The sequence below is a fragment of the Rhinoraja longicauda genome, chromosome 18 (assembly GCF_053455715.1).
Source record: "Rhinoraja longicauda isolate Sanriku21f chromosome 18, sRhiLon1.1, whole genome shotgun sequence".
NCBI classification, from domain to species: domain Eukaryota; kingdom Metazoa; phylum Chordata; class Chondrichthyes; order Rajiformes; family Arhynchobatidae; genus Rhinoraja; species Rhinoraja longicauda.
In genome coordinates this window covers 34,244,421-34,256,451 of record NC_135970.1, presented here as the reverse complement: position 1 = coordinate 34,256,451, position 12,031 = coordinate 34,244,421, and the positions used below count along the sequence as shown (strand labels likewise).

The 12,031-nt window shown below is 45.4% G+C and overlaps 1 protein-coding gene across 3 annotated transcripts in view; it reads left to right on the top strand.

Moving 5' to 3' along the window:
* luzp2 (leucine zipper protein 2) overlaps window positions 1-12,031 on the top strand; it is a 206,596-nt gene that overhangs the window by 183,939 nt on the left and 10,626 nt on the right. For all 3 annotated transcript variants that reach the window (XM_078415490.1, XM_078415491.1, XM_078415489.1), the window contains one exon: window positions 10,804-10,914. In XM_078415490.1, the coding sequence (XP_078271616.1) occupies window positions 10,804-10,914 (111 nt within the window). The remainder of the gene's footprint in view (window positions 1-10,803; window positions 10,915-12,031) is intronic.

Genomic DNA, 12,031 nt, shown 5'->3' with positions numbered 1-12,031 from the left:
AGGGGCCACAGTTTAAGAATAAGGGGTAGGCCATTTAGAACTGAGATGAGGAAAAACGTTTTCAGTCAGAGAGTTGTGAATCCGTGGAATTCTCTGCCTCAGAAGGCAGTGGAGGCCAATTCTCTGAATGCATTCAAGAGAGAGCTCGATAGAGCTCTTAAGGATAGCGGAGTCAGGGGGTATGGGGAGAAGGCAGGAACGGGGTACTGATTGAGAATGATCAGCCATGATCACATTGAATGGCGGTGCTGGCTCGAAGGGCCGAATGGCCTCCTCCTGCACCTATTGTCTATTGTCTATTGTCTATTGTCCTACGCTCCATGGAATAAAGTCCTAGCCTGCCCAACCTCTCCCCATCACTCTAGCCCTCAAGTCCTGGATACATCCTCCAAATCTTCTTTGCACTCTTTTCCATCTTAATTGCTCCTTCCACAAACAGGTTGCCCAAAACTTAGTTGAGGTAAATGGTAGCTCAGGATCACTCTCTAGTTGGTGATAGGATAGTCTAGAACCAGAAACAGACCAGAGTACTTCACTTCGAAGGTATTTATTTCACAAAATGCTGGAGTAACTCAGAGGGTCAGGCAGCATCTCAGGAGAGAAGGAATGGGTGACGTTTCGGGTCGAGACCCTTCTTCAGAAGAAGGGTCTTGACCCGAAACATCACCCATTCCTTCTCTCCTGAGATGCTGCCTGACCTGCTGAGTTACTCCAGCATTTAGTGAAATTAATACCTTCGATTTGTACCAGCATCTGCAGTTATTTTCTTAGAGTACTTCACTTGGTTCATTCCAGGGATGAAGGGGTTGAGGTGTGAAGACAGATTGAGCAAGTTATCAGAGAACTAAACAGAACACAATGCTCCAAATGCAGCCTCACCAAGATATGCAGTGAATTTATTTATTCCTACAAATGACTGCCGATATCTTTCAATGACAATGACAATGACATTGACAATTAATAAGTTTATTGGCCAAGTATGTGCATATACAAGGAATGTGCCTTGGTGCTCCGCTCACAAATGACAACACAAACATACAGTTAACAATTAAGAATAAAGCATAAACACATCAAAACCATAAGGATACAACATTACGGTCTAAACATGTGGGTGAAAATAAACCAGAGCAAAAAAGAGACTACAGACTTTGGTTATTGAGTGGAACTATCACTCGTGGGAAAATAGCTGTTTTTATGTCTGGCTGTGGCTGCTTTGACAGTCCGGAGTCGCCTTCCAGAGGGAAGTGCTTCAAAGAGTTTGTGGCCAGGGTGAGAGGGGTCAGAGATGATCTTGCCCGCTCGCTTCCTGGCCCTTGCAGTGTACAGTTCGTCAATGGGGGGGAAGGTTGCAGCCAACAACCTTCTCAGAAGATCGAACGATCCGTTGCAGCCTCCGGATGTCGTGCTTGGTGGCTGAGCCAAACCAGACCATGATGGAGAAGTGAGGGCGGACTCAATGATAACAGTATAGAATTAGTACCATTATTTTTGAAAATGTAAGTATATTGGTCTTTCAATTTTGAGTTGTACATTTTAATTCATTTTCAGTGCAAGCATTGCAGAATATTTAGCCGGTTTATCGTGCGGCACGGTGGCGCAGCGGTAGAGTTGCTGCCTCACGGCGCCAGAGACCCGGGTTCCATCCTAACCACGGGTGCTGTCTGTACGGAGTTTGTACGTTCTCCCCGTGACCTGCGTGGGTTTTCTCCGGGTACTCCGGTTTCCTCCCACGCTCCAAAGACCTACAGGCTTGTAGGCTAATTGCCTTCGGTAAAATTGTTAAAAATATTGTCCCTACTGTGTGTGGGATAGTGTTAGTGTGCAAGGGATCGCTGGTCGGCGCAAATTCGGTGGGCCGAAGGGCCTGTTTCCGTGCCGTATCTCCAAACTAACCTAAATTAAACTAAACTATAGCAACGATGAGCAGTGTAGACGGGGCATGTTATTAAATTTTGGAACTTGGCAGAGTCATTCTGGAATCCAAACAGATGGCCGGGCATGTTTTTGAATGGTAAAGTGACTCATTGCACAACAGGTACTTTTCTGTGCTCAGTGGGTTTGGCCCTCATTGACCAAATGCCAGATTTGTTGACTTCCCCGTTTAAATTTGGGATTGTGATGGCTTTGTCCTTTCATTTTTAATTTCCCTTGAACTAAACTGCATCACAAAGTATTTCAAAGTCCGTCTAATTATTAAGATGCTGGGTGTCAGATGGAGGCAGAAATGGGAGATTGAACAGTGATTTAGTTTTTTAGTTTCTAGTTGTAGAAATGCAGGGCGAAAACAGGCCCTTCGGCCCACCAGAGTTCACGTCGACCAGCGATCCCCGCATGTTAACACTACCCTCTACACATTAGGGACAATATACACATACACCAAGCCAATTAACCTACAAACCTGTACGCCTTTGGAGTGTGGGAGGAAACCCAAGATCTCGGAGAAAACCCACGCAGGTCACGGGGAGAGCGTACAAACTCCGTACAGACAGCGCACGTGGTCACGTTCGAACCCAGGTCTCAGGTGCTGCGAGGCAGCAACTCTACCGCTGCGCCCGGTAATTTATTTATTGTTCCTGACACTACCTTTTTTTTAATCCAGATTTGTTTTATTATATTCTATGAAAATCTGCACCATTTGTATCGTGAGATTTGAACTCAGGTCTCTTGAGTAATCTAATCCAGGCCGTTTAGTCCAGCTGCCTGGATTAGAGGGTTTCAACCGCAGGGAGAGAGAGGTTGGACAGACTTGGGTTGTTTTCACTGGAGCGTCAGAGGTTGAGGGGATACTTGATAGAAGTATATAAATTTATGAGAAGGGTAGACAGTCAGAGCCTTTTCTCCAGGGTGGAGATGTCCAACACTAGAGAGCACAGCTGTATGTTGAGAGGGGGGATGTTTAATGGCGACGTGCGGGACAAATGTTGTATATAGAGAGTAGTGGGAGCTTGGAACACATTGCCAGGAGGTAGATAAGATAGGCTCTTGGAAGGGCAGGGATCACATGCAGGCACATGAGATCAGCTTAACTTGGCACGGTGGCGCAGCGGTAGAGTTGCTACCTTACAGCGAATGCAGCGCCGTCTGTACGGAGTTTGCACGTTCTCCCTGTGACCTGCGTGGGTTTTCTCCGAGATCTTCGGTTTCCTCCCACACTCCAAAGACGTACAGGTATGTAGCTTAATTGGATGGGCAAATGTAAAAATTGTCCCTAGTGGGTGCAGGATAGTGTTAATGTGCGGGGATCGCTGGGCGGCGCGGACCCACTGGGCCGAAGGGCCTGTTTCTGCGCTGTATCTCTAAATCTAAAATCATGTTCGGCACAAACATTGTGTGTTCCTGTGCTGCACTGTTTTATGTTGTACGCTCTTGACTCCAAATTACTTGCCCATTCCCCGTAACCTGCCACTATGCTCCAAGACTTTTCGGTTTGTATTACAATTGCTCCACACTCTTAAATGTCTATTCCTACCGCAAGATCTCTTACACAATGTAAATGGCTCGATTGTAATCATGTATTGTCTTTCCGCCGAAGAAGGGTCTCGACCCGAAACGTCACCCATTCCTTCTGTCCGGAGATGCTGCCTGTGCCGCTGAGTTACTCCAGCATTTTGTGGGTATATCTTTCGTCTTTCCGCTGCCTGGGCAACACGCAACTAAAGCTTGTCACTGTACCTCGGTTCACGTGACAATAAACTAAACCGTGAACTGCAGTTTTCTCTCAAGATGGGCTGCACATGGCGTAATCAACAAACAGAGACAAATTGACCTCCTAACCTGCATGTCTTTGGATTGTGAGGAGGGGCATGAAACCAGAGATCCCGGTTTCCTGTGCAGGTCACGGGGGGAGCGTGCAAACCCCACGCAGACAGCATTTTCAGCATTTTTTATTTTAAGTACTTTGATGTAAATGCCTTGAGATAAAATCTGAGAGAACCATTTTGATTCTATGCACCAATACCTTCCCCTGGTGACCAGGCCTTGACTTTGAAGGTATTCTGATGTGCTTTCCCTGGTTAATCTGTTTTTCCAGGCATCGTCCTGTTTAATGCATTCGACAGAAGATGAGTGAATAACAGATTCAGAACGAGTGCAGGATAAATACATGATATGAATAAATATTCCCATATCAATGGCTCCTGTCCAACACACACCGCAGAAACGTCCACGCGGTTTGAGACGATTGCTGAAGGGTTTTTCCCGAAACTGTGGCAAAAGATCAGGAATACCCCCATTCCCATCATCATCGTCAAGCGGAATTCTGTAAAGTGTGGCGTTAAAACGTGAAAGGGCACCGGGTCGAAGAAGGGCCTCGAGCCGAAACGTCACCCATTCCTTCTCTCCGCAGATGCTGCCTGTCCCGCTGAGTTACTCCAGCACTTTGTGTCTATCTTCGGCGTAAACCAGCATCTGCAGTTCCTTTCCTCACAATTTCACAATTTGTGTCCATGTATGGTGGCGTGTTGGCAACCAGAAGTGTTCGATTAACTTCAGGATGCACAGAGAGAATTTTTTAAAGGGTATTTCCTCTGTGGAAGGTTTATCTACTGTTATTACTTGAACAAATTAATTTTCAGAGTAAATTGTATGTGGTTCATCAGAGACCATGGCTTTTCCTCACCTCACACTTCATTACGTTTTCTTGTTTCGAGGTGAAATCATTAAGCTAATCTGAAAATAATGTAAATCTTTCCATCAGTTTTGTACCAATTACAATAGACAATAGACAATAGGTGCAGGAGTAGGCCATTCGGCCCTTCGAGCCAGCACCGCCATTCAATGTGATCATGGCTGATCATTCTCAATCAGTACCCCATTCCTGCTTTCTCCCCATACCCCCTGACTCCGCTATCCTTAAGAGCTCTATCTAGCTCTCTCTTGAATGTATTCAGAGAATTGGCCTCCACTGCCTTCTGAGGCAGAGAATTCCACAGATTCACAACTCTCTGACTGAAAAAGTTTTTCCTCATCTCTGTTCTAAATGGCCTACCCCTTATTCTTAAACTGTGGCCCCTGGTTCTGGACTCCCCCAACATTGGGAACATGTTTCCTGCCTCTAACATGTCCAACCCCTTAATAATCTCATACGTTTCGATAAGATAATTACACTACAGGTCTGAGCATCACCCTGATATCCATGCTGTTTAGTTTAATTTAGTTTAGTTCAGAGATGCAATGCGGGAACAGGCCTTTCGGCCCGCCGAGACCGCTCCGACCAGCGATCACCCGTGTACACTAACACCGTTCTACACACACGAGGGAACGTTTACAATTTTTACTGAAGCCAATTAACCTACAAACCTGCACGTCTTTGGAGTGTGGGAGGAAACAGGAGCATCTGGAGAAACCCACGCGGTCACAGTGGTGCTGCCTCACAGCTCCAGAGACCTGGGTTTGATCCTAACTGCGGGTTCTGTCTGTACGAAGTTTGTACGTTCCCATCGTGACAGCGTGGGTTTCGGTTTCCGAGTGCTCCGGTTTCCTCCCATATTCCATAGACGTGCGGGTATGTAGGTTAATTGGCTTCTGTAAAAAGTCCCTACGGTGTAGGATAGAACTAGTGTACAGGTGATTGCAGGTCGGCATGCACTCGGTGGGCCGAAGGGCCTGTTTCCCCGCTCTATCTCTAAACTAAAACTACTGTAAAACAAAAACAATCAGACCTTTATACTGCAGCCCTTAAAAGACTTTAAAAGTACAGTGTTGAATATATCAATTAAATGGCGCTGGTAAAACATTTTCTTGGCATTCAGAGACGAGAATATTGTTCAAGTTTCCCTGAATTATTTGTATCATTTTTTATTTCTGGCAGATGCCCAGGGCAAGGTTTGAACAAACCACATTCAATTTAACTTTGGTTCATTGGCCATCTCCCACACCAATTATTTTCTTGAGCATTCCAACCACTAACGTTAATAACACACAACAAAAGCTTTTCACTGTACCTCGCTCGGTAGACGTGACAATAAACTAAAATAAACTTTGGCATTACAGTTCTCAGTATCAGCACTGTCATCCTTTACGAAACGACATGCTACGATATGATGGGGGAGTCCAGAACCAGGGCCCACAGTCAAGAATAAAGGGGAGTCCATTTGGAACTGAGTTGAGAAAAAACTTTTTCACCCAGAGAGTTGTAAATCTGTGGAATTCTCTGCCTCAGAAGGCAGTGGAGGCCAATTCTCTGAATGCTTTCAAGAGAGAGCTAGATAGACCTCTTAAGGATAGCGGAGTCAGGGGGTATGGGGAGAAGGCAGGAACGGGGTGCTGATTGAGAATGATCAGCCATGATCACATTGAATGGTGGTGCTGGCTCGAAGAGCCAAATGGCCTCCTCCTGCACCTATTTTCTATGTTTCTAATGTTTCAATGATACGATACGATAGAACTTTATTTATTCCAAATTCAGGTTTTAGAGATACAGCACGGAAACAGGCACTTTGGCTCACCGAGTCCGCACCGACCAGTACACCAGCACTATCCTACACCCTCGGCACAGTTTACAATTTTACCGATGCCAATTAGCCCACAAGCCTGCACGTCTTTGGAGTGTGGGAGGAAACCGGAGCACCCACGGAAAACCCTCGCGGTCACGGGGAGAACGTACAAACTCCGTACAGACAGCACCCGTAGTCAGGATCAAACCCAGGTTTCTGGCGCTGTGAGGCAGCAACTCTACCGCTGTGCCACTTTTCCGCCTGAGCTATGTTAATATTAATCCAAACTAATATTCAATTTTTTTTTTGCATTTACTCAGTCTATTCCTCTCATGAACTTAGACACCTCTCTAAGATCACCCCTCATCCTCCCGCGGACCAAGGAATAGAAGATAGACACAAAAAGCTGGAGTAACTCAGTGGGTCAGTAACTCTCTGGAGCGAAGGAATGGGTGACGTTTCGGGTCGAGATCCCTTTTCCAGACTGAGAGACAGGGGAAAGGGAAACGAGAGGTATAGACGGTGAGGCAGAGAGACATGGAACAAATGAATGAAAGATGTGCAATAAAGCAACGACGATAGAGGAGACGGTCATTGTTAGCTGTGGGCTAGGTGAAAACGAGTTGCAGACAACGAGGCTCAACCTGATCAGCCACGATCATATTGAATGGCGGTGCAGGCTCGAAGGGCCGAATGGCCTCCTCCTGCACCTATTTTCTATGTTTCTATGTTTCTATGATGACTTTGAAGCTGGTACAATGACTCAGGTTGGGGAAGGGATGGAGAGAGAGGGTTATAGAAGTGTTTCAAGGAATAGGGTCCGTTTGGATCTCCTGCACATTATAAACCCACTACTGCTGACTAAGTGCCTTCAGCAGTTGATGGGCCTAGCTCTGGAATCCCCTCCAATCTCTCCACCTCCCTTTCTATTGCATGATATAAAAGACCTATCCCTTTGGACCAAGCTTTTGTTTGTATCCTGCCATCACCCTCCGTGGCTCGGTGTCAGCCACTGATTGATAATGGGCGGCACGGTGGCGCAGCGGTAGAGTTGCTGCCTTACAGCGAATGCAGCGCCGGAGACTCAGGTTCGATCCTGACTACGGGCGCCGTCTGTACGGAGTTTGCACGTTCTCCCCGTGACCTGCGTGGGTTTTCTCCGAGATCTTCGGTTTCCTCCCACACTCCAAAGACGCACAGGTATGTAGGTTAATTGGCTGGGCAAATGTAAAAACTATCCCGAGTGGGTGTAGGATAGTGTTAGTGTGCGGGGATCGCTGGGCGGCGCGGACCCGGTGAGCCGAAGGGCCTGTTTCTGCGCTGTATCTCTAAATCTAAAACAAAAATCTAAAATTGCAACTGGATATATTTTATACTGAACAAAAAAAGCGTAAGATGAATGCAAGATTTCAGCAGGGTTGCTCTTGGTGAAAATGAATGGCTCCTGTTGGCAGAATTGCTTCAGGACTGTCGAACAAATGAAATATTTTTTCATTGCGAAAAGGTATCTGAATATGTCATAATGAAAAATTACAGAAATTGCACTCAAATGAGTGCCATAAAATAGTCCTCCAGGCATATAATTCATTCCCAGCGCAGTCTCAACGATGCCGGTCATCTGTTTGCTGGGATGGTTTCTGTTCCCTCAGTCAACAACAGCTTGTTCTGGAGATACTGGAATCACAGAGACATCCAGCAGGGAAATCAGTCCACAAAGTCCTTGCTAAATTGAATTTTAGTTTTAGAGATCTAGCGTGGAAACAGGACCTTCGGCCCATGGTGTTCGGCTGACCAGCGATTCCCGCTCACTAGCACTATCCTACACACACTGGGGACAATGTCAAAATTTTACCGAAGCCAATTAACTTACAAAACTGCACGCCTTTGGAGTGTGGGAGGAAACCGGAGCACCCGGAGAAAACCCACGCAGGTCAGGGGGAGAACGTACAAACTGCGTACAGGCAGCACCCGTAGTCAGGATCAAACCCGGGTCTCTGGCGCTGTGAGGCAGCAGCTCTAACGCTGTGCCACTGTGGCGTCCATCTTAACACAAGGAATATAACTTGTGGACTTGATATTTGAGTGTGTGTTCTTCCACATTGCTCAGTCACTTGCGAGGAGGACTGTGAGTTTAAAGAGATTTATTTTGTTCTGATTCCAGCGTATAAAATAAATTTTAAATATTGTTTTCTGCAACCCTCAGCATTCTTGTTATGAAAAAAGTTCCATATTGGTATTTTGATTCATAAATAATAAAATGTGATCAGAGGTCGTGATTTTTAAATGAATATTTCATGGTTCAAGGTACATTAGCAACAAAGTATTAAAGATTTTCTCCAGTACCCATAAAAATGTAATTTGCATGGCATTGACTTAAGATGAGTGAGTGAGATTTATGAAGTTACCAATTTACCAAGCGAAGAGGTTTCTCAGCTAACATCTTAATATTACAGAGGCCAAATAACCTACAAACCTGCACGTCTTTGCAGGAAACCGGAGCACAAGTTCAAAAGTTTACAAGTTATCGTAAATTTAGGCCATTTGGCCCATCAAGTCCACTCCGCCATTCAATCATGGCTGATCTCTGCCTCCTATTCCCATTTTCCTGTCTTCTCCCCATAACCCTTAACACCCGTTCTAATCAAGAATTTGTCTATACCTGCCTTGAAAATATCCACTGACTTGGCCTCCACATGAGTTCCACAGATTAACTACCCTCTGACTAAAGAAGTTCCTCCTCACCTCCTTTTCTAAAAGAGCGCCCTTTAATTCTGAGGCTGTGACCTCTGGTCCTAGACTCTCCCACCAGTGGAAACATCCTTTCCACATCCAATCTATCCATGCCTTTCATTATTCTGTAAGTTTCAATGAGGTGCCCCCTTAACCTTCTAAACTCCAACGAGTACAGGCCCAGTGCTGTCAAACGCTCATCGTATGCTAACCCACTCATTCCTGGGATCATTCTTGTAAACCTCCTCTGGACCCACTCCAGAGCCAGCACATCCTTCCTCAGATATGGGGCCCAAATTTGCTCACAGTACTCCAAATTGCAGCCGGAACAGCGCCTTATGGAGCCTCAGTGGGGTTTACTGACAGAACTCTGAACTTCACGGGGAGAACGTGCAAAATCCGTACAGACAGCACCTGTAGACAGGATCGAACCCGGATCTTTGGCGCTGTGAGGCAGCAACACTACCGCTGCGCCACCGAGCCGTCCCTTATCTGCATAATAAAATAACTAATTATATCTGTTACACGAGTGACAAATCTGTCTTTAATGCTGTCTGCGTCCTCTGGCCTCACATTCTATGCCTCCTCATTTCAAAGTTTCAAAGGTCTTTTATTGTCACTTGTACCAATTAAGGTACAGTGATATGCGAATTACCATACAGCCATACGGAAAAAAAAAGCAACAAGACACACAACTACATAAAGGTTAACAATAGACAATAGACAATAGGTACAGGAGGAGGCCATTCGGCCCTTCGAGCCAGCACTGCCATTCAATGTGATCATGGCTGATCATTCTCAATCAGTACCCCGTTCCTGCCTTCTCCCCATACCCCCTGACTCCGCTATCCTTAAGAGCTCTATCTAGCTCTCTCTTGAATGCATTCAGAGAATTGGCCTCCGCTGCCTTCTGAGGCAGTGAATTCCACAGATTCACAACTCTCTGACTGAAAAACATAAACATCCACCACAGCGGATTCCCCACATTCCTCACTGTAACGGAAAGCAAAAAGTCCAATCAACTTCCTCTTTATTCTCCTGCGGTCGAGGCAGTCGAACCATCCATCAGGGCGATCGAAGTCCCTGTGTTGGGGCGATCGAAGCTTCCACGTCAGGGCGGTCGGAACTCCCGCAGATTGGAATTCCTAAAGTCGGTCTCTGACCAGAGGCCACGGGCTCCGTGATGTTAAGTCCACAAGCACCCACGGTTGGAGCTCCGAGGTCGACCCCTAGCAAAGGGATCGCGAGCTTCGCGATGATAAGTCCGCAGCCGACCGCGGTTGGAGCTCTCAAGAGTCGGTCTCCAGCAAAGGTCGCCAGCACCACAATGTCAGGCCGCAGTGCGGACGGAGATACGATACGGAAATAAAATCGCATCTCCGTTGAGGTAAAGGTTTCCCCTGCCTGACCCTACTGCCCCCAAAGATACTGCTTGACCTGCTGAGTTCCGCCAGGCGATCGTTTGTGTTCCAGATTCCAGCATCCGCAATCTCTTATGTCTCTTCTCTTATCCCTCTTGGATGAATAAAGTGATGTTTTTTTCCTCCACAGATTAACTTGCAATTAACCACAAGCCTCACAAGCACTCAGACTGGAAAGGGTTGACTCATATCGGATATTTCTTCCACATTTCTTTCAGCTCCTGGCCATGTCCCAGACTGAAGACACCAATTCACCAAACAAAGAACCCTTCCTTAATGAGGCCATGAAGAACAATGATCAAGATGTAGTGGACTGCAGTTTGCACAAGGTAATAACCTCTCAACTGGAATCAAATATCGAACAGGATTGCCAGCATTATTTAACATTTGGCTATTTTGATGGATTCTAATTCCATATTTATAAAGGAAGCCCATCAATGCCTCTACTTCCTGAGAACATTACGGAGATTCGGTATGTCAGAGAGGATTCTCTTGAACTTCTTCAGGTTTACAGTAGAGAGCATATTGACTGGTTGTATCACGGCCTGATCAACAACTTGAATGCCCAGGAGCAAAGTATATATAGATATATTATATATATTATATATATATATATATTATATTATATATATATATATATATATATATATTATATATATATATATTATAGATATTTGCCAGGATCAAAGTATATATATATATAATTATTCACAAAGTGCTGGAGTAACTCAGCAGGTCGGGCAGCATCTCGGGAGAGAAGGAATGGGTGACGTTTCAGGTCGAGACCCTTCTTCAGACTGATGTCAGGGGGGGCAGTCAGTCTGAAGAAGGGTCTCGACCCGAAACGTCACCCATTCCTTCTCTCCCGAGATGCTGCCCGGGACATAAGGCATTCAAACAATATGTGTGTGTGTGTGCGTGTGTGTGCGTGCGTTTGTGTGTGTATGTGTGTGTATGTTTGTGCATTTGTATGTGTATGTGTGTGCATGTGTGTGCATGTGTGTGTGCGTGTCTGTATGTGTGCATGTGTGTGTGTCTGTGTGTGTGTGCGCGCGTGTGCATGTGTCTCTGTGTGCGTGTATGTGTATAAATATATATGTCATTTTGTGAGTTTATATATATAGACAAAGAGAAAAAAAATTAGTATATATATACTGAACTTTTTTGCTGTACATACACACACATATAAAGTTCAGTACATATATATATATTTTTTACACAGTATAAACATTGAACTTTGTTCTCGTTTATTAAATTGTTTACAGTGTACAATGACTACATATTCTGTTGTGCTGCTGCAAGTAAGAATGTCATTGTTCTGTCCGGGACATAAGGCATTCAAACATTCTTATGACTAATTTATCAATCAGCAAAGTTACACGAAGATGTTCTTTGTATTCTGTGTGGAGAGCTTTGCATTCCCACTTCCGTGCAATGAGACAATTC